This window comes from Schistocerca piceifrons, chromosome 8 (genome assembly GCF_021461385.2).
Source record: "Schistocerca piceifrons isolate TAMUIC-IGC-003096 chromosome 8, iqSchPice1.1, whole genome shotgun sequence".
In the NCBI taxonomy this organism is placed as follows: Eukaryota; Metazoa; Arthropoda; class Insecta; order Orthoptera; family Acrididae; genus Schistocerca; species Schistocerca piceifrons.
The window spans coordinates 416,461,331-416,485,812 of NC_060145.1; the positions used below are offsets into that span (position 1 = coordinate 416,461,331).

The window sequence follows — 24,482 nt, forward strand, 5'->3', positions numbered from 1 at the left end:
AGTAGTCTGAATGAAGCTGGCTAATATTCAGTCAGACCTGAATAAGATTTCAAAGCTGTGCAATGATTGGAAACTTGATTTAAATGTTCAAAATGTATAATTGTGCATTTTATAAAATGAAAAAAAGAACATGGTATCCTATGAATATAATATTAGTGAGTCACAATTAGAATCTGTAAATCTGTAAGCACATACAAATATAAGGGGTGTTCAAAAAGAAATGAGCCAGAGGCATAATTACAGAAGCCGGTACCTGTATGTTAGAAGTATTGACCCTGGCTGCTGAGACACTTATCCCTCTATGACACAAGGCAGTGAATGGCTCTCCCATAAAATTCCCAGGGCTGCAATGTGAACCAGTTCCACACCTACAGCTGGATGTCATTGTCCAAGGTAAATTGTTTGCCTCTCAGCGCCTTTTTAAGGGGACCAAAAATTGAGTAATCACAGGGAGAAAGGTCTGTACTGTATGGAACATAGCCGAGAACCTCCCATTTAAATTTCTGCAGGAGTGCTGTGACTGTGTTGGCTGTATGAGGCTTTGCATTGTCATGGAGCAGAATGACCACACAGTTGATATTACCAGATCATTTTGATTTGATCGCTTGGCAAAGGGTGGTCAGGGTTTGCGAGTAATGCTGGGCATTCCATTTGTCCCATGCTGCAGGAAGTGAATCAGAAGGGGTCCTGCTTGGACAAAGGAGAATGTCAGCATAACCTTTCCTGCACTCATGTGGACATTGATGTCCAGCCGTACATGTGGAACTGGTTCACATCGAAGCCCCAGGAATTTTATGAGACAGCCATTCACTACCTTGTGTAACAGTGGGACAAGTGTCTCAACAGCCAAGGTCAATACTTCTACCATACAGGTACTAGTTTCTGTACTTATGCCTCTGGCTCATTTCTTTTTGAATGCCGCTTATACTTGAGTGTAAGACTTGCTTATAAAATCACTTGTGTGTACCATTCTACAATATTGTGCAAGTATGTGGGAGCTGTACCAAACAGGACTAGCAGGAGATACTGAATGTATTCAGAGGAGGGCAGCATGAATTGTCATAAATTTGTTTGACCTTTGAGAGTGTCACTGAGATGTTGAAAGAACTGAACTGGCATACTCTTGAAGAAAGATGAAAACCATCCTGAGACAGATTACTGACAAAGTTTTAAGAATCAGCTTCACGTAATAACTCTTGGAATATACTGAAACCCCCAACAAACTACTCCCATGGGAATTGTAAGGATAAGATTAGATTAATTACAGAATACACAGAGGCATTTAAACAATCATTTTTCCTGTGCTCATACATGAATGGAATGGGAAAAAGCTCTAATAATTGGTACAGCAGGTCATACCCTCTGCCATGTACTTCACAAAGGTTTGCAGAGCATAGGTGTAGATATAGAACATATAAATCTTTCTGCTTGTTTTAGTTACCATTTGTATTTTTGTAATCATTATTACTACAACTGTGTATGGCAAAGGATCCATAATCAATGTAATTTTTACCCCTCTCTGTTCAACTGAGGATAGAATATAAGTAGAGCAAATGTTTGTTTGTGTTGCCATACTCCACATCAGGCACAGGAATATGTGTACTGTAAATAAAAAACTGTCCTTTCATGCTGCACTGTATTTTATTTTTGCTAGATGCATTTTGCCTTTTTCATTTTAAGGCATTATCAGTAGGATAGTTCTTCATGTTTCTGTTGGCATCTGCATATCCTCTCATCTAGCCATACACTGGTGGTCACACTACAGCTCTATTTATGAAACATAAGCATGTTTTTAGTTCTACCTTGAAATCACAGTTTTCTTATCAAATACGTATAATTAGGGAGAGAAGACTTATAGTGTATCACAACAATATGGGCAAATGAAATGAAATTCCAGGGTCCACGCCATAACATGTGCTCTTTGTAAAGCAGTGGAAAGTCCAGGATGGAGATCTAATAGTCTACTATTAAATAAGTCTGCCTGCTTTTCAACACATATTTCAAATGTTCAGTAGCAGTCTATCCTAATTCATATTGTTATGTCTTTCACTCTGATAAACCCCTGGGACATAACCTCCCATAGCAGCCCTTGGGCTGGAGGGATGGCTATGATGTCAGGATGGCAGGCAGGGGAGGATTGGGACAGAGTATCAGGGGAGTAGAGGCCCAGAGAAACTTGGCTGACAAAATTAACACTTTGTTTTACTTGTATATTTGTGTTTTGTGTTGTGTCAGGATAGTGACCCCCCCACCCCACCCCACACCCCCTCGATCTACACTCTGCATGGGGAGAGCTGGGTGACTGAAGAGATGATGATCAGCAGACAGCCACCTGTCTGCAATATGCATGCCCCACACTGTTGACACCTGTGCTCAATATGGGGCATGCAATCCTGTTGCAGGAGCCACACCGCAAACACCTCATGTTAGTGGTGTATGAAGATGGTGGGGCAGCTTTCTATGGCAGCCAGCACTGTGATGAATGACTGGGTCTCACCAGCCACTGAAGTGTGGTGCACACTTCATGATGGTGGAAGATGGCTGCTGTGTGTGGGATACAACCTGCTGCCCCAGGGGCAGTTACTTGTCTTGCTGATGGAGTGAGCCTGAGATGGCCCAGTGCCAGGACACTAAGTTTGTAAGGTGGACTTAAAGTAGAAATCTGGTACCATGATGGAGACCTGAACTTGTGACAGCTACTGGCAGATCCATGTGATCCCCTCATCTAGAATAGCTCCAAGTCTTGCTAGAACAGCTGGGCTGTAAATGAAACTGCTACCAAAATGACAGCTATTTACACAAGATAACAGTGCACCTGTTATGAAATGCACTGCATCTAGTTATGTTCTTGATAACACCACTGGAGCCTTTTTGTAGAGAAATCTCCTTGCCTGTTCTGTGAATTATCGCTGCACTTACAGGTATCACTGAGCGAATGGGTCTCAATAATTCAACAGTCCAGTTCTTACAACCAAAATGACAACCCACTGTACATGGCAGCTACTAGTAGTTGCTGCAATTCTCCACCACATATTCTCATCCCACAGATTTTCCCATAAAATGGTAGCAATGAATAGCAATCTATCCTAGTCTCCAACATGCAACACCAACAGGCAGAATTCATTCTTGTGGTAGACAGTGGCCATAGGTGCTTATCTACATATTCTGAATTACTATTCAGCTGCATTTTTTTAACTCTTTTTACTGTTTATAAGATTTGCTACAACCTAATTCTGCAATGCCATTTAAAATATCTCAATGATCAGATATATATTTGGGGTTGAAGGGGGTTTACAAAGACCATTATTGTTTATCTGTTTATTTCATTGTTCCTTATATCTTGCAAAAAAATAATAGCTTGACAAATAGAAATTATAAGAAAGTCTTTTTGTTCACAGGTATCAAGGTATGGAAGAGAAGTTGGATCAATATCCTATTTATGGAGTAACAGTGGGTGAAGTAGAAGTTGATATGTTAACAGGCCAGTATGAGGTGTGCAGACATTTTTGATAACTCATGATTCATTTTTCATCATAGTTAAGTATTAAGTAGGTCTACTTAGCAACTGCCCTTCATGTTTAATTTCTGTTTCCCACATAGGAAAAATACCCTCAGATGGTGTGTTGTTTTATTGCTAAATTTTTATAGGAGAATCTGATTTAGTGCAACATTCATCCTGTCTATGGTGCATATGTAATCCTTGTAGTCTCCATGTAAATGATTTTACTTCTCTGTTTTTTGCTGTATTTTTTTGTAAGAAACTGCATAAAAATGGACAAAAAATTAAAATATTTTAGTATGAGTAAATTCTGTGCTTTGGATGTTTAGTAAAAAAGTAATGAAAATGACACTTTGTGTGTGGGGGGGTTGGTTTGTGGGTAGGGGTAAATGCAATAATAACTGAGGGTCCTTAAAACTGGCTGTAAACAGATCATAAACATCTACCAGTAATAATTACAAATTATAGAACAGTAACATTCAAAGTCAGGATTAGAATTTTATCATCTCATTGTGTACATAAATCATTAAGTTAATGTGAAGGGGACTTGTCAATGCAGGTAATATAATTGATAGATGTACAAAGTGCAAAGAAAAACCTACATTCATTTCCATTTATGAATATTAATACCGGTACCAGTTTCTTACAGTAATCTACAAAGACTGTCGATTTATTATAAGTTTTTGTAGTCATATACTGAATGCATGGGAATATGGTTTTAATCTATGAGAAGGGTAACATGAAATTTCCTTTGTTTCTAGTATCACACTATGTTGAAAATGATGCCTTTGTATTGTTATGTATATAGATATAGAGTTCATAACTGTAAATACATCAAATACTCATTTACATGCCATGAAAAGAGGTCAGCATGAATACCTAAGCTTAATATTACATATATAACTAATAACAATTTTTTGTAGTAATAGTATGCTATTTACACTACTTACATTCACTCAAAAGGTTATTCTTTGTCTTACAGCAGATGCAATGTAGCTGTTATTTATTTATTTATTATATAATGAGAACTAGTACAACTATACAACATTTGTGGTCAAATGTGCACAACAATAAACTCATGTAATTTACATCTTCAGATATAGTTCCCTAATCTATTTAATTGCTTCATTGAAGCATGGCCAGTGTCCTTTATTGTTCCTTTGTATGCTCAAAGGGGACAATCAGCAACAATATGGTGGACTGACTGTAAGGAAGCACTACAGCTACAATTTGCACAACCTGCACATTCCCACTTGTGAAGTAGATAATCGCATCTGCTTTGTACAATTTGAATCCAGTTCATGGTCCTCCATTGTTGCTGGGGAGACTGAATCCTTGTATCTGTGTGGAAGAGTTCTCAAACAGATATTTTTTTGAATACTGATGACTGCCCCCACTGGATTTTTCATGAATCATTGACTTTGTAGGAGGACCCAAGAAGGTTGTTTGTTGTATGCCATGACAGTTTCCTTGATTTCAAGCATTGGTGTTCTGCTTGTGCAATATTTCATTGAATAGGTAGCTTATAAATATTCTGAGTGCTATCCAAACATTCAGGAATATTTCAGATCTTCTTAGATCTGATGGTGGCATTCTGCTGGAAACAGAAAGCCATAGCATGTTCATACTCTGAATACATCTCATAAATATGTGCACTGCCTCATTGGGTTGCATGTCTGTCTTCCCAGTGTGAACATTATTGATCCAGAATGAAAATCAGCACTTAGCAACAGAGTATGAATGGGCCAAGTCTGTGGATCTTAAAACATGAGCATTAGGTTCCCATGAGGTCCCATCAATTTTCTGAAGCATGTTATTTCTCATTTTGACTTTAGCAGCCACATTTGGAAGACACTGGATTTAAGTTAGAGCTATATCTAGTGTTATTGCTAAGTATTTTTGTTTACTACTGTATGACAAAACTTGGTTTCTGAATCCAATTTCAAGTTTGCAATCTGCCCATTTGCTTAGGTGAAAGCAGATATAATTGTTTTATGAGGAGTTGTGTGAAGGCACCCCATTTCACCATCAGGAAAGTTGGAGCTCTGGGTGATTGTAACTGTGATAAGCAATTTTTCTAGTGTCCATATCACTTGTGTTGGGCAGTATTGTCATTCCAAATTGAAGATTGTTTAACTTGTTTCCCAAGTAGTTTATGTGAAGAGACCATGATAAGATTCTTTCTACAATTATCCCCAGGAATTTGACAGAATTTGCTTCTCTGAGTTCTTCCTAACTTTTATGGTTAATTTTAACAATATACCTTAAATGAATGAAAATTCCTTTACATGTCAAGACAATGGTGTGGTAATTGAAAACTGAATCATAGCTTAACATTGGTAGCCCGTATGGAAGACTAGTTTATGGCAGGGTCCAAGCACTGTCTTTGCCACTTTGACACTTTATATCTGATGTCTAAAATTTAGCTATATCTCAGAAAACAATCCATAATTTTGGAGCTTTGCAGGGTAGCCGCATGGTCTACGGCACCTTGCCATGGTTTATGTGGCACATTCCGTCGGAGGTTTGAGTCCTTCCTCAGGCATGAGGGTGTGTTATCTTTAGTGTAAGTTAGTTTAAGTTAGATTAAGCAGTTTGGTCCCATAGGAACTTATCACCACTACCATAATTTTGGAAGAATCTAAATTTAGGATGATATGGTAACATGTCATAATGTGAGATGGAAGATGAGATGTTTTGGTTTAAGTCTGCTTTCTGGATTAATTACCAAGACTATATGTGGTTTTAGGCACTTGGTCACACCCACTTATGCACCTATTTGGTTGCCCCCTATCCCTACCCTCATAAATACAACACAGTTAATTATCACTCATTAAACAAATTAATTGAAAGCACATGATTTGAAAACAAAAAGTGCACAGCTATATCCAACAGATAGATTAATGTGGCATTGAAACTGGAGCTGGACAAGAAGGTAGAGAAGTGCCAAGTACATTATAAGAAAACAAATATCAGGTGTGTTTATTCCAATGATTTGAGTTAATGCCAAGGAGGAGGAATACACAAGAAGCATCTGAAATTAAATGCCATTACTTGCCTATGTCCTAAGTGTTCTGGAAATAGGACCAGTGGTACAAAAATAGTGACTATTTATTTAGTAGATATTTGTTATTACATTTTGCTTAAATTAATTTCTTTATAGAATATATTTTTCTTTGCAGTAAGATCTCGTTTGTTAATTTTGAAAATCTGTCACTAAGGCCAATATTTACATTTACCTATGGATATTTTTCTATGTTTACAAATTCATTGTAAACAAATTACATTATGTCTCATGTACGAATTTATGTCTTAGCATGTACATTGATGAGCCAAAACATTATGACCATCTGCTTAATAGCTTGTTTGTCCATCTTTGGAACAAACTACATCACTGATTCAGCACATCATGGATCTAACAATGTGTTTGTAGGTTTTTGGAGGTTTGTGGCATTAGATGTATGTGCACGGTCGTGTAATTCACGTAAGTAATGGCTGCTGATTTGCCTATGCGGTGACGGCACCTGACAGTGACCCAGATGGATTCCGTAGTATTTACAGCAGGCTACTTTGGTCTCCAAGACATCAATTTAAGTCCACTACAATGCTCCTCAAACCACTGCAGCATGGCTCTGGCTCTGAGACATGGACAGTTACACTGCTGAAAGATGACATTGCCATCGGGGAAGACATCAAGCATGAAGTGATGCAGGTGATTTCAGCTGTCAGTTTGTATTTGATTACTACCACAGGTCCCATGAAAGTGCAGGAGAATGTCTCCCATAGCATAATACTGCTATCACCAGCCTGCATCCATGGCATGCTGCACGTTTTGAGCTGCTGCTCATCTCAATGACAGTGTCTGTGGAGACAACCAGCAACCTAATGTAGCAAAAATGTGATTCACTTGAAGAGCCAATATGTTTCCATTGACTGACAGTCAAATACTGATGCTCCTATATCCACTGCAGTTATAATTGATGATGTTGTTGGGTCAACATGTGAACCCGTAGGGATTGTCTGCTGCAGACCTGCATGTTCAACAATGTACAATGGCCCGCGTGCTCCAAAATACATGTACATGCACCAGCATTGTCTTCTTTCAGCAGAGATACTACAGGTCATCATCTACCTTACTTTGCAGAGCAGAGAATCCTCCAAACCCCACATTCTGTGGAGAGCTTTGGGTAACCAACCATTCAGTGCCTAGTATTTCTGTAGATGCCCATGACAATGGCACATTAACATTCAAGTGGCGTCACTATTTTCAACATACTGGTTCAAAGGCTCTGCATAATAACAATCATTCATTTGTCAAAGTCGCTTATCTCAACAGATTTCCTCATTTCCAGCCAATGTCTTCACCAGGGTGATTCCCTGTCTGTGTCTGCTCCTCTTGGATACTTTTGTTACTGCATCATGTGTCCATAACACCACCAGGTGGCAGCCAACCTGGCAATGGTCATAACATTTTGGCTTATCAGTGTATGTATGGCAAAGACTTAATAATGGCAGATATGAAATTTCAGATTTTTCCTCCTTTAAGCAGGGGTTTGCCAACTGTGTATTGCAGCTCCCAGGGGCATAATGGCCTTTCAGCAATGGCATCGGGACTTTTTCATGAGAATAATAATCTGGTTTATTTCCTTTCTGAGTAAGCGAATAATGTCTACACTACCAATGATATCTACTTGGCTAGCAAGTAAGGGCTGTTACTATGATAATGTGGCAGATGGCATTTGAATTTTACTGTGCAACTTATTTGCATTTATTCAGTAAAAATTAACTTGAAAATTATTTTTGTGGAATTCAGATCATTTCTAATTACTGTTTGTCTTATGTGATTTGTGTGTCTCTATCAGAATGGTCAAATTTTTAAATATAAGTACAAAATATGATATTTCAAATGTGTCGTGTGGGAACTATGATGACAGTTACTTGAACTGCAGTATTCCATGTATTACTGTTGGAAATGAAGAATGACCACAGTGTCATTTGTTCCAAAGCCCTAGCTTTTGAATGCATGCTTCCTAATAAAATGAAACAACATGTGGAGTCAAATCCTAGTAGTTTGGTAAACAAACCATGAGAACACTTTTTGCACAAGGTAAAAGAAATGACAACAAAAAACTTCACAAGTAAGCTACAGTTTGTACTACAGCACTTCTTTCATCTTTCAAAGTTTCCTACCCTGTATCAAAGAGCAAGTAACCTTCCACCATAGCAGAAGACCTTATTTCTCAACTGCTGTGGACATTGTACATCTTATGATAGATGTATCAACTGCCAAGTAACTGGCATATGTGGCTTTGCATTAGTTTTCAAAAACCCAATGTGGCAGATGACCTTAATGATCATTTGGTTGAAAAACTTGCTCTTTGCTATTTTAGCTACATGTAACTACAATTATGTACATGTAAGCGCTACTACACTCTTTAATGGAAGAAAATAATATTAACTGGGAAAACTGTGTAGACATGTGGACAGATGGAGGTCCTAGAATGGTTGCTGCACCATGGTTTGTGAGCTGTGATCCAGAAAGAGGCTCATGCTACTTGGGCACATACACCCTGCCTTTCATGGCATTTAATCAGTGACTGAAGTTGTAAATGTCATTAAAAGTCAGCCATTTAAGTCAAGATATTTTCAACAAATGTGCAGTAATATAGGGGCTGAGAACATTTCTCTAATTTATTACAACAGCTCTCACTGGCTTTCATGCATGAATATCACAAAAAAGGTGTATGAACTCATGAATTAAATTTGCTCTTATTTCTAGAGAAACATTTGAGTTCCAAGAAGTTCATAGGTACTGACTTTGTTTTGAGACTAACATACATTGGTAATATCTTTGAACATCGAATTGATCACTGCTTCTGGACATTCCAGAAGAAGTTGATCAACACAACAGGAGCAAAGATTCTTTCAGTACAGAACTTTTATCAACACCTGCCAAAGAAGAACAAGAGCAATTTATTGATATTTCTTCAGACTGCAAACTGAAATTTAAGTTCATTTCCTAAAAAGATCATATGAGTTTTGATACATTTTGCTACACCTTACTTATGAGATAGATTGTTGAGAACAGGTAATCATACAAATGAAGTATAGATCATGAATGAAGTGGAGAAAGAGATCCGGTTCTCAATCTTGTGCCAAGATGATGATGAAGTAGCAAACTTATCTTTCTCATTGATTTCATTGCAAGAATAAGATGTAATAACTTCACTTCCATGTCTGAAAGAACAAATATTATTGATGATCTGCATCTGTATGAAATAACTGGAATTTTATTTGCTGGCTGCAAATTCTTCACCATCAGCTGTATTAGGTTCAGATGCACTACCTATTAGTGACAAGAAAATTTGTGCCAGAATGGAACTTTAACCTGGATTTTCCACCTATCACAGTCAGCAAATAAATTTAAAATTATTTCATGCAGCTGTGTGGATTGTCAATAATTTTTGTTCTTTCAGACATGTGAGTAAAATATTACAACCCTAGAATGGAATATGATGATAACAATGGTGGTCTCAAGTTTTAGTCTCATTCTCACTGCACGGGAATCCAATTAATAATGAGCATGACGTGGTGAATATTGGGGGCTATGGTATAAGTAAGTAGACTGTGACATATGAAGGTTTGGATTGGTACAGGAAGCATACGCAGATAGCCAAAATGGTTGAGACGAAATCTTGTGATAAACAGGAAATCCAGGTTTGAGTTCCAGTCCAGCACAAATTTTCACATGTCACAAATAAATGGTCAACTTGCTTAAATAAGATCCTCATATTAATGTCAGGGATTTTAAATAAATGAAATGAACCAAAATTTGATTCAGGTTTAAAATTACAAAGGTTGTTTAGTGATATTTTCTGAGTATTTTGATATAAAGGGGTGCATGGTTACTGGTGGCTCCTCACAGAGTGATTGCATTTAATTTGATTTCTTACCTCCATTTATCTTTGTATAAGTATTTCACTGAAAATATCTCCAGAATACAGTAAATATTGATGGTAAGTTTCATGTGTCTTATTTGGAAACAAACCTGTTCCATTTACTCACTGTTCATTCCATTGAAAACAGCATTGCCCACTTTACTCTTCCATTGAAAACAGCATTGCCCACTTTACTCTTCGCCCTCAATCTTGTATCCAGCACTGCTTGGTCTCCCTCAGGTTTTCTGGCATTATCAGATGTACATTAACAGTTATACCATTTATGATCTACAGAATTCTTTCAGTATAAAATGTTTTCCAGTCTAATTTAAATATTGGTCAAGTTTTATATGCATGGATTGGTTTAAGATGTTTATGTTTCCATCATTTGTGCATTGAAAATATTGACACACTAATTTGATGTTGTCATTTGTTCTTTCAATTAGTTATTTGTAGATGAAACAAGATAACTCTTGAATGAATTTTTCAACGTGCAGTGGAGTTTACACTGATATGAAACTTCTGCCAGATCGAAACTATATGCTGAACTGAGACTCAAACTCAAGAGGTTTGCCTTTGGTGGCCAAATGCTATACCATCTGAGCTACCCAAGCACAATCATAATGCATCTTCACAGCTTTACTTCCATCAGAACCTCATCTCCTATCTTCCAAACTTCACAGGTCCTGAGTTTGAGTCTCAGTTTAGTTCACTGTTTTGATCTGCCAAGAAGTTTCAAGATAACTTTTACCTGTGTGACTGATTTAGAACTTTTAGATTTGAATGTTCTAGCTCTCCTTCCATATTTTAATTCTTCTCTTGTCATAAGCCTGAGTCTTCTTTTTTACACTGCCCCTTTCTTTCCAGTAGCCATCTTTGTATCCAGTTACAACTTTTTTCGTTCATTATTTGTCCATTGCTCCTCTATCTGGATCTTTCTTTACAGTATTATCCACACACTTGATCATCCACTATCATTTTCAGCAGTTGCCCTGTCTCCTTTAGCTGTATTTGTAGAATATAAAGAGTGACAGAGGAAAATGACTGCAATAAAATTAGACTGCACACAACATTTTATTTGTGATAATGACAGTATGCTGTAACAACACAGGGAGGATACCAGAAAGAAGATTTGGGGAAGCTTTATCAAGGACTGTTGTACGACATTAGCTTCTATTCTTCTTTCTTGTACTGCATTTGATTGCTTGCTTTTTAGTAATAAATGGTAGCATTGAACACATTTAACTGTATCTCATATGATACAGCAAAATGTTTTGGGAGGCAATGCCCTCATCATCAAGTCGCCAACACACAGGTCATATTACTATACTATAAGACTAAAAAAGTGTAACAACACATTTTTGGCATTCATAAAATAAAATAAAACAAATTACTCTGTATTTCCTTGTCTTGCATTAAAATAGTCTGCTTCTGTCCTTGTCTCTGTCCTGGTCATTCCAATCACACACTGCAAGTGTACAACAGGTGTCTCCATCATTTCCATGCACCAAATATGTCCACTTGATGCTTCTTCTGATGCTCCAGCACAGTTATGAGCTACTATGCCAGAGGTACCACTGTGTATGCATTGCTACTGATACAACCTCAATGCCATTCCATTGATCACATACTCTTAGTTCATTTTTGCTATTACTTCCATGCTGACCTCTAAGAGTGCTACACTATAGCTACTACATTTATGGAGCATTAGATACTCATACCTGTCAAAAACTCTGATTTCATCTGCACTTTAAGAACATTGTGATATTTCTTAATACACAAATGAGAGATAATGGAATAAATGATTAATGGCAAATCTCATATTCAGATGTGAAACAAATACTAACCAATAGATAGAGGGGCTGGCCAGTACTTACCTCAGCTCAGTACAACCGATAGATTCACAAAACAGAACAGAAAATTTACATTCCTAGCTTTCAGAACTTTGTTCCTTCATCAGGGAGGAGAGAGGGGAAAAAAGGGAAGAAGGGAAAGAGGATTCAGTTACTCACAACCCAGGTTATGAAGCAACAGGGAAGGTAAAGAGGGAGGGTAGCAAGGATGGAGGCATGGTTGTCAGAGGGAAGCCAAAGATATTCTACTGTTAAGTACTGTGCCAGCTTCAAACCAAAGAGGATGCATACTGAAGTAGAGAGGTATATAGTATAAAGATATACACAACTATGTAGGATGAAAAGATGCGTGAGTGGCTAAAGAGGAGAGGGAAAAAGTTGAAGACTGAAGAGTAAATGGGAGTGAGGTTGGTTAACGTAGGTTCAGTCCAGGGGGATGGCAGGATGAAAGGATGTGTTGGAGTGCAAGTTCCCATCTCCGCAGTTCCGAGGGATTGGTGTTGGGTGGGAGAAGCCAAATGGCATGTACGTTGTAGCAGGTTCCTAGGTCCCTAGAATTATGCAGGATGGTATGCTCTGCTACTGGGTATTGGACATCTCCTAGGTGGACAGTTCTTCTGTGCCCATTCATGCGCTCAGCCAGTTTAGTTGTCATCATACCGAGGTAAAAGGCTGTGCAGTGCAGGCATGTCAGCTGATAAATGACATGTGTTGTTTCACATGTAGCCCTGCCTTGAATTGTGTATGTTTTAGCAGTAGTGGGACTGGAGTAGGTGGTTGTGCGGGGGATGCATGGGACAGGTTTTGCAGTGGGGCTGGTTACAGGGGTAGGAACTGCTGGGTAGAGAAGGTGGTCTGGGAATATTGTAGAGTTTGACAAGGATGTTACGGATGTTAGGGGGGTGACGAAAGGCAACTCTGGGTGGTGTGGGGAAATATTGTCAAGGGATGATCCCATTTCAGGGCTTGACTTGAGAAAGTCATATACCTGGCGGAGTAATTTGTTGATGTATTCGAGGCCAGGATAATATTGGGTGACAACAGAGATGCTTCTGTGTGGTCTGGGGGTAGGAACATTGTTGTTGGTTTGGGAGGTATGTATTGCTCGGGTGATCTGTTTGTGGACAAGGTCTGCAGGATAGTGCGGGAGAGGAAAGCGCTGGTAAGGTTATTGGTGTAACTGTTGAGGGATTCGTCACTGGAGCAGATATGTTTGCCATGAATACCTAGGCTGTAGAGAAGGGAGCGTTTGACATGGAATGGATGGCAGCTATCAAAGTGAAGGTACTGTTGTTTGTTTGTGGGTTTGATGTGGACAGAGGTGTGGATGTGAGCTTCAACAAGATGAAGGTCAACATCCAGGAAAGTGGCTTGAGTTTTGGAGAAGGACCAGGTGAAATTCAGATTCAAAAAGGAGTTGAGGTTATGGAGGAAATTAAGGAGTGTTTCTTCTCCATGAGTCCAGACCACAAAGATGTCATCTATAAACCTATACCAGGCCAGGGGAAGCAGCTGTTGGGTCTTCAGGAAAACCTCCTCCATGCAGCCCATGAAGAGGTTGGCATAGGACGGAGCCATCCTGGTTCCCATGGCCATTCCCCTGATTTGTTTGTAGGTCTGTCCTTCAAAAGTGCAGTAATTATGGGTGAGGATGAAGTTGGTAAGTGTGATAAGGAATGAGGTTTTTGTAAGATCTTTGGGTGGGCGTTGGGAGAGGTAGTTTTCAAGGGCAGAGAGACCATGGGTATGTGGGATGTTTGTGTAAAGGGATGTAGCATCTATGGTGACAAGAATGGTTTCAGGTGGGGGGGAGTGGGAATGGATTTGAGGCGTTCTAGGAAGTGGTTTGTGTTTTTGATGTAGGACGGGAATCTGCAGGTGATAGGTTGGACGTGATGGTCTACCAGAGCTGAGATATGTTTTGTTGGGGCTTTGAATCCCACCACAATTGGACGGCCAAGATGGTTCTCTTTGAGGATTTTGGGTAATAGGTAGAAGGTAGGGGTATGTGGCTCAGGTGGAGTGAGTAGGTCTATGGAAGCCATTGTGAGGCCTTGTGAGGGACCTTGGAATTTTAGGATTTTCTGCAGCTCAGTCTGGATGGAGGGAATGGGATCCTGGGTAACAGCTTTGTAGGTTGAGGTGTCAGAGAGTTGATGCAGTCCTTCCGCCACATACTCCACATGGTCAAGTACCACAGTTGTGGAGCCTTTATCCACCAGGAGGATGACAATAGAGTGGTCTGTTTTCAGCTCCTTAATGGCACGGGATTCAGCTGGGGTGATGTTGGGGGTTGTCAGGATGTTCTTCAAGAAGGACTGGGAGGCAACACTGGATGTGAGAAATTCCTGAAATGTCGGCAAGGGATGGTTTTGGGTTAGGGGAGGAGGATCTCTTTGGGAAGGCGTACGAAACTGTTCTAGACAGGGTTCAACACTGGGTTTAGTATTTAGGGGCTGTGTTTGGGTGGTAAAGTAATAATTTCCAGTTGACGTTCTGGGCAGGCTTCAAAGCCCCAACAGAACGTATCTCAGCTCTGGTAGACCAACACCTCCAACCTACCACCTGCAAACTCCCATCCTACATCAAAGACACAAACCACTTCCTAGAACGCCTCAAATCCATTCCCACTCCCCTCCCATCTGCAACCTTTCTTGTCACCATAGATGCTACATCCCTTTACACAAACATCCCACATACCCATGGTCTCTCTGCCCTTGAACACTACCTCTCCCAATGCCCACCCAAAAAGATTCCAAAAATTTTGTTCCTTATCACACTTACCAACTTCATCCTCACCCATAATTACTTCTGAAGGCCAGACCTACAAACAAATCAGGGGAACAGCCATGGTAACCAGGATGGCTCTGTGCCATGCCAACCTCTTCATGGGCCGCATTTAGGAGGCTTTCCTGAAGACCCAACAGCTGCTTCCCCTGGCCTGGTGTAGGTTTATAGATGACATCTTTGTGGTCTGGACTCATGATGAAGAAACACTCCTTAATTTCCTCCATAACCTCAACTCCTTTTTGAATCTGAATTTCACCTGGTCCTTCTCCAAAACCCAAGCCACTTTCCTGGATGTTGACCTTCATCTTGTTGAAGCTCACATCCACACCTCTGTCCACATCAAACCCACAAACAAACAACAGCACCTTCACTTTGATAGCTGCCATCCACTCCACATCAAATGCTCCCATCCCTACAGCCGAGGTATTCATGGCAAACATATCTGCTCCAGTGACGAATCCCTCAACAATTACACCAATAACCTGACCAGTGCTTTCCTCTTCCGCAACTATCCTGCAAACCTTGTCCACAAACAGATCTTCCGAGCAATACATACCTCCCAAACCAACAACAATGTTCCTACCCCCAGACCACACAGAAGCATCCCCCTTGTCACCCAATATTATCCTGGCCTCGAATACATCAACAAATTTCTCCGCCAGGGATATGACTTTCTCAAGCCAAGCCCTGAAATGGGATCATCCCTTGACAATATTTCCCCACACCACCCAGAGTTGCCTTTCGTCACCCCCCTAACGCCCGTAACATCCTTGTCAAACCCTACAATATTCCCAGACCACCTCCTCTACCCAGCAGTTCCTACCCCTGTAATCGGTCCCACCGCACAACCTGCCCCATGCATCCCCCGCACAACCACCTACTCCAGTCCCGCTACTGCTAAAACATACACAATTCAAGGCAGGGCTACATGTGAAACAACACATGTCATTTATCAGCTGACATGCCTGCACTGCACAGCCTTTTACATCGGTATGATGACAACTAAACTGGCTGAGCGCATGAATGGGCACAGAAGAACTGTCCACCTAGGAGATGTCCAATACCCAGTAGCAGAGCATGCTGTCCTGCATAATTCTAGGGACCTAGGAACCTGCTACAACATACATGCCATTTGGCTTCTCCTACCCAACACCAGTCCCTCAGAACTGCGGTGATGGGAACTTGCACTCCAACACATCTCTTCATCCCGCCATCCCCCTGGACTGAACCTATGTTAACCAACCTCACTCCCATTTACTCTTCAGTCTTCAATTTTTTCCCTCTGCTCTTTAGCCACTCACGCATCTTTTCATCCTACATAGTTGTGTATATCTTTATACTATATACCTCTTTACTTCTGTATGCATCCTCTTTGGTTTGAAGCTGGCACAGTACTTAACAGTAGAATATCTTTGGCTTCCCTCTGACAGCCATGCCTCCATCCTTGCTACCCTCCCTCTTTACCTTTCCCTGTTGCTTCATAACCTGGGTTGTGAGTAACTGAATACTCTTTCCCTTCTTCCCTTTTTTCCCCTCTCTCCTCCCTGATGAAGGAACAAAGTTCTGAAAGCTAGGAATGTAAATTTTCTCTTCTGTTTTGTGAATCTATCGGTTGTACTGAGCTGAGGTAAGTACTGGCCAGGCCCTCTATCTCTTTGCTAGTATTTGTTTCCCAGATAATGGAATAAGATTTTTCAATAACTTTCTGAATTTATTTTAGTGCTGGGCATTATTCAGAACTGAAAGCAAAATGAATCATTAGTTACTTTCTATGTTGCTTCTTCAGCATACTACTTATAACAGAATAAATTCCTTAAGCTAAACTGAATCTCCAGATTTGTTAGAAATCATTTACAACTTTTGGTTATGTAACTATTGTTTTTCTTTGTTGCATCTTATAATTATCAGTTGAATTGTAAGAGTTATTTATATGTTTGATCCATGATGTTCCAGGTACTCCGTGTAGATATCTTGGAAGATGTTGGTATAAGCATGAATCCTGATATAGATGTGGGTCAAATTGAAGGTGCATTTGTTATGGGACTTGGTTATTGGCTGACGGAGTACATTGTTTATGATGAAGAAACTGGAAAAGTGCTGACAAACAGAACATGGGTAATTGTGGTTACCTATTTCCCTTGTGATTTTATGTCATGTATGACCTCTTGTTCCATCTTCCAAAAGACTACACCCCAACAGATAGTTGCATTTTGATTTTTTGTGGGAGGATTGTGTATGACTTCACACCATGCTGCTTCATATGTATGTAGCTCTGGGATAAAATTATCCATGTTTCACTGAATATGCTAACTGATTGCAAACACTCAACTTTGGTTCAAAAATCGGCTAAAAATCAGTTTAAAAATTGTCTGATGTGTCCACTTCTGACTAAACATAAGATGATTTGGTACCCATTATTACACATATTAATAGAAAAGTAAATTCTCATGCATTATTATTAGAACAGAACAGAATAGAGACTATATTGTCACAAAACAAGTCATATACAATCAAATGATTGCGACATAGGTGATTTGTCAATTTGAAGCTACTTTCTAATTGTAAATATACAGAATAATTTACAACTGTTTTGTAATTTTAAGTACCACAAAATGACTTAATATATTCATGTTGAAAATAAAGTAAAATTGAGAAAAATATTTACTTAAAGTAACTAAGTAGTAAGAAATAGAATAAAATTAAACATCAGGCACAGCTATTTGTAACAGTGAGTCATAAATTCTTGAACGTAGTAATAATATTTACTTGCTAAGTAAATTCTTGTGATTCATAATTTTTAAATTTTTCACAGATTTTATTTCCCAGCCTCATGCGTAATATGTTAATTTATCTTCTCCAGCAGTTTTATCCTACGAGTTGGTAACGAGATTGTTTCTTGTATCATAGTCATGATTAAACAGGTTATTTTCAAAAAGTTGAGTGTTTTGTTTAAAAAAATTAATTATTTCATAGTTATGGAGGCCAGGAACAGGCATAAGATCAAGGGCATCGAACAGGGGTCTGCATGACTGTCCGTTTTCTGCACCTGCCATGGCTCTAATGACTGTTGAGTCATCTGTGTAAAGAATTATGTCTGAATTTATGTTAGTTGGCATATCATGTATGTAATACAAGAATAGTATTGGCCCAAGGATAGATCTTTGTGCCACACCTTGTTCTGCTTTGTTTCAACTTGAGAAGAATATCTTACTTTTTTTTTCTATTACTGCTTTATGTTTCCTGTTTAATAGATAAGATGACATCCATCTCAGTGAATATTCACTAAAACCATTTTGTTATTGCATACAAAGTAGTAGTTTGTGGGCTAATGTGTCAAAAGCTTTAGTTAGATCACAAAATAGCCCCATGCAATCATTTTATTATCTAAACTACTACTAACTTTGTAATAAGTTCATTGATAGCTTGTACAGTGCAGTATCCTCTTTGGAAACAATGCTGATTGTTCTGGATAATATTATACAGATTATTAGAGTTGAGTATCTGGTTAATGCTACTCTTCCAAATACTTTGGAAAATATTGATTCCAAGGTGATTGGTCAATAATTACCCACTTCATCATGTTTGCCTTTTTATAAATGGGTTGCATTTCAGCATATTTCAGTCTATTGGGAAAACATCCTTCCTCAAAAGATTGACTGATTATAAGGGACAGAGGATGTGCAATTTTATGGACGACTGACTGCTTTTATTAGTTTTGTAGGAATTTCATCCCAGCTTACAGAATTTAAATTCTTCAAGGACTTTATATCAACTACTTCAGAGTAGGATGTAGGGTGAATCTGAATTCAGTGGAAACAGGATACAAAACAAATTTTTATCTGTGTTGCAATATTTAAGACTGTTACTGAGCAAGTCACTGAGAATTAATCACTGATCACACGCCCCATTGACAGAGGTGAGTAAATGCCTCCATGCACTTCTCTTGTTACCATTCTCAGGCCTTTAACAAACTGTTTGTACAATTTCACCCCTCTTGGGCCATTGACAGTGTTTCCTCCCCATGCTGTGCTGTCAGACTTCACATTTGAACAAGTCTAAAATTTCACATTAAAAAATTCTTTTGGCCAGCACTGATCTATAACAACAGACATAGTACAAGTAGAATGGCTATAAAAGAGATACTAATCTCAAGGCAATACTTTAGGAAGAAAAGAGGAAGTAAATGAAGATTAGAGGGGAGCTATGAAAATACAAGAAAGTTTTTACCGAGCACTGAAAGATATAAGTGGAAACAAGCCCTTGGAGTAGACAAAAACCACTCAGAATTATTGAGATCCTTGTGAGAGTCTGACATGACAGAAGTATTCCAAGTCATATGTAAGATATACGCTGACAAGTGTCATTATTACTGATTATTAATTTAACAAGTCATTATTGCAAAATAATGACACAAATTATTCACAGAAGAATGGAAGAACTATTTGACCTGGACCTCGGTGAAGATGAATTTGGGTTCCAGAGATATACAGGAACATATGAGGCAATACTGATAATATGAATCATCTTAGAAGATGGGTTAAGGAAAGGGAAACCTACATTTATAGCATTTCTAGATTTAGAGGAAGATTTTCAGAATGTTGAATGGAATACACTCTTGAAATTCTGAAGATAGCAGTTATGAAATACAGGGAGGTAAAGGTCAATTAAACTTGAACAGATATCAGACTTTAGTTACAGGAGTTGGAAGACATGAAAAGCAAGTAGTGGCTGAGAAGGGAGTAAGACAAGGCTGTAGTCCGTTCCTGATGTTATTAAATTTGTGCACTGAGCAAGCAGAACAGGAAACAAAGCATAGTTTCTGAAAAGAAATTTAATTTCAGGCAGAAAGAATAGTAACTTTGAGGTTTATCTAAGATATTGTAATTTGTGTCAGAGGTAGCAAAGGATATGGAAGAGCATTTGAATGAAATGGATGGTGTCTTCAAAGAATGTTATAAGCTGAACAACAACAACAATAGTACAACGAGATTAATGGAATGTAGTTGAACTGAATCAGGCAACACTGAAAGATTTAGATTATAAAATGCCACACCAAAAGTAGCAGATGAGTTTTACTGATGACAAAACTAGAAAGGATAAAAAATGCAGACTGACAATATCAAGAAAAATATTTCTGAAAAAGAATAATTTGTTACTGTACCTCTGAATATAAGTTTAAATGTTAGGAACTTCTTTCCAAAGTTGTTTGTCTGTATTGTAACATTGTGCAGAATTGAAACATGGATAATAGGCAATTCAGATGAGAAGAGAATAAAAGCTTTAAAAATTTGGTGCCAGAGAAGAAAGCTAAAGATTAGATGGGTGTAGCAAATAATTAATGAGATGATACTGAATCATGTTGAGTACAAAGAAATTTATGGACAAGTCCCAGTAACCTGTTATGCCTTGCATTAGTAAAACATGTAACTGAGAAATAAGTAATAGATATTTCAGATTGTCTTGAATTAGCTCTCTTTTTATACATCACCTTCATTATGATTTGTACTGCACATATGAATAATTTTTGTTTATAAAAATTGCATCATACGCCAACCATTAGCAATATAGGCTGATCCCTGAAGTGCCAGCTGAAGCTGAAAATTTACTTCAGTGCCACTTGCTTCTGCCAAATTTAGTTTATAATTTATTCTTTTTTAATGTTTTTGAGCAGCAAAGTTGTAATAGTTGACTGCCTGTGGTGTTAGTCAACACATGATTGATCAACACAGATTGTCATCACACACAAGCCATGGCTACAAGCTACATTGTTAAACAGTTTCCATGTCTTTTGTAAAATATGCATTACTTTCTACATTTTCTCAGAAAAAAATGGCAGTTTTATTTTGTCTTTGATTTATCCTTCTGATTTCCTTCTCTTCATTTTGTTCAGCATTTGAATTTTAAAGTTTTTGTTTCTGAAAATCATAGCATAACAAAATTATAACTTCATTTTTTCTTTCAGAACTACAAACCACCTGGAGCTAAAGATATTCCAATTGAATTCAACATAGAACTGAAGAAGAAAGCACCCAATCCACTTGGTGTTCTTCGGTCAAAAGGTAATTTAACTTTTTGCAATTTTGTCATATGATGACATGTAGGAGTCCGTGGCTGTTTTTGAAGACAAATGTTGATCGTGTTAGGACAGCAACCAGCCACAAATTTACTTTGAGTTCCTTTATTCAAAGGAAACCATTACCGGTTTTGAATCGTTGCGATTCATCATCAGACGGTTTACACGCTTTCTTTCTACATTTGGTGTGTTTTTTACAGATTAATTGTCGTGAAACGTCGGTTTCGAGTGATTGTTTCTATAACGTTCATCCAATCGATGTAAATGCATTCCCACTGCATCCTCGTTGTTGCACACAAAATAGTTCTCACTGTACACTTTAGATTTGTCACTGAGTTCATTCCAACCACGCACCACATGTTTTGGTACATACCTCAGTGACAAATCTAAAGTGTACAGTGAGAACTATTTTGTGTGCAACAACGAGGATGCAGTGGGAATGCATTTACATCGATTGGATGAACGTTATAGAAACAATCACTCGAAACCGACGTTTCACGACAATTAATCTGTAAAAAACACACCAAATGTAGAAAGAAAGCGTGTAAACCGTCTGATGATGAATCGCAACGATTCGAAACCGGTAACGGTTTCCTTTGAATAAAGGAACTCAAAGTAAATTTGTGGCTGGTTGCTGTCCTAACACGATCAAAATTTAACTTTTACAAGTGCCTTGGCCTATTGTCTGTAGAAAACATTTACATACTCTTCACTAAATAATGGTAAATAAATTTTGTCATTTTGACTTCACAGCGGTTGGTGAGCCTCCTCTGTGTATGAGTATTGTGACCTTCTTTGCTTTGCGTGAAGCTGTTCTCTCTGCCAGGAAAGATGCTGGTTCCACAGACAACTGGGTAGATATTGGTAAGTATCACTGCACTATGATATTTCGGCTGTTCTAAAGTAACAATTGTAATGACATAGTTTGCAAGTATCAAGGTTGGCTGCTTCACTCAGACTTGTATAAATGGCATTTTAATGTTTACTTCATTAAAAAATAACTTTTAGTCTTTGAAGAAAGCATGAACTAATCACTTGAGAATAATGAAGAAACAAAAAATTATAACTTTTACAAACCCTATAATAACATGGAAAGGATAGGTGGCTACTCATCACATAGTGGAGTTGTTGGGTTACAGACAGATACAGTGGGAAAAAGTGAGAAATATTTCAGCTTTTGGATGAACTCCTTCTTTAGAAGCAGAAAACACATAAATACTAATTTGACATTTTAACTTAACAGAGGTAGGTTAACCTCCTCTGTGCATGATTACTGTGACTTTCTTTGCTTCATATGAAGTAGTTCTGTCTGCCCAAAAAGATGGTGGTTCTGTGGATGAGCTGCATCTGAAGGAGGACTTTGTCTGAAATCTGAAATATTCCTAACATTCCTTTTCATTAGGCTTGACTGTGACTCAATGCCATATCTGTGTGGTGAGTAGCAATCTATCCTTCCTGTATTGCTCTTATTCCATTTGGGACTTTCCATTATTTGAAAACACCTGTAATAATTTACAGCAACATTTTGTAGTCCTCCAGTCATTACACAAAGAGGGCTCAGAGAACCTTGCACATTGTAAATACCAGGACAGTTGCAGCTCTGCAATTATGGAACTAAGTGCACGCACTGCGTGCTTGCAGGAGGAATGAATTTTTCAATAATGCAACTCATATGTTCACAATAAAACATTCTTCTAATAACAGCTCACTTGTGAATACACAGAGGTTGTTCCATCTCCACTTCAGTACTCTGCAGCATGGTCATTCTCTTGTCAAAATACAACACTCCTATGAACTAGAAACTTCTGAGGAAGTGCTTCTGTTGAAATGGAGAAACCACTGATCCTATGGAAAGTGTAAGAAGATTACATAACATGGACTCAGTGAGATGAACACAGATACGGAGCCTTCAGTTCTCCTTTCGAAAATATGTGGCTGTCTCTCAGTCAATTTGCACCATTATTTATAGAACTTTACACAAAGGACTAATACAAAATAGTTTTTTGTGATGCAAGGTATTGTTGATCATGACAGAAGCAAGTGTCCTTGCTTTTCATAAGAAACTGACCAAAACACATTTCTCATGAATGATGAAGTTCATGTTGAGTAGGGAAAAAAAGGAAATTATTTTTTACTGACTGGGTTTTAAATCCTAACTGTTGCATACATGCCCTATTACTGTCTCAGATCACTCTTTTGTGTGATATGACAGACAGAGATAAAAGATCAACATCTCTTTGAAAATGATGAGGGAACTCTAACAGTTAATTCTTGTCAGTATACAGAGGTGAAACCAACTCCTTACCTCAAAATTTCACCATAGAGTCTTTCATTGGGGGTATGGTTTCAGCAAAAATTCTGCTGGAATGTTCATGTTGGTACTTTATGAGTTGTTTCCAGGGTAGACAAGGATGGCATTTTGCAGGTTACACAGACACCTAAACTGAGTGTATGTGATTACTTCTTTTGAGAGTACCTGAAATCACAAGTGTACATTAAAAAATCTCTGATAATTATCTAGCAGAAAACTGATGTTCACAAGGTAGTTATAGCCACACTGGCTAAAACCATGTTAGTGGCAGTGTCAAATTTAGTTTTCTTGGAAAATGTATAACACAATGCTGTCTTGTAATATTTATTATTACCAGTTTTCATTATTCTACATCCCCCAGATAAGAAAGAATACAATCACATCATCACATGTTGTACATGTCTTCACATACAAAGAACAACTTGAACTTAGCCAAAATGTGTAAAACAATTGTCATAAGCTTCCAGTAATAAGGCAATGTGGATCAATGTGTGGCAAGTGATAAACTGTCTGTTGAGTAGACAGGTAGCTATGTACTGGATAGCCAGTTTATCACTTGCCGCATTGCCTTATCACTGGAAACTTATGATCACTGTTTTATGCATTCTGATTATGTCTAAGTTGTTCTTCATATGTGAAGATATGTACAATATTTGATGTTATTATTGTATTCTCTCTTAGCTGGAGGATGGTGAATAATCAAAACCAGTCATAATAAATACGTATTACAAGACGGCATTGTCTCTTGCTTTTTTCTAATTATATATATGCTGTTTACTGCCATCAGAAAAACTTTTCTTCTGTTATTACAAAAATGAAACCATTAGTAGTCTAACTCTCTAGGTGCTGTAGTTACTGTCAATCAGTGCCAGAACAAAAGCTATAACTAGAGCGGATAAGAAAGCAGAGGATATCAGCTGTCTAGTACAGTTACCAACATACTGCAAGCCACCAACTGGCACATTTTAGAGGGTAAAAATTGTACCTTTCCCCCAACCCAATTTCTAATTGAGTATCA

At 38.3% G+C, this 24,482-nt stretch overlaps 1 protein-coding gene across 1 annotated transcript in view; it reads left to right on the forward strand.

Moving 5' to 3' along the window:
* Window positions 1-24,482, forward strand: part of LOC124711217 (indole-3-acetaldehyde oxidase-like) — a 243,070-nt gene that overhangs the window by 216,609 nt on the left and 1,979 nt on the right. Inside the window, exons 23-26 of the mRNA XM_047241173.1 lie at window positions 3,399-3,492; window positions 17,034-17,195; window positions 21,043-21,139; window positions 21,907-22,017. Coding sequence (XP_047097129.1) covers window positions 3,399-3,492; window positions 17,034-17,195; window positions 21,043-21,139; window positions 21,907-22,017 — 464 coding nt within the window. The remainder of the gene's footprint in view (window positions 1-3,398; window positions 3,493-17,033; window positions 17,196-21,042; window positions 21,140-21,906; window positions 22,018-24,482) is intronic.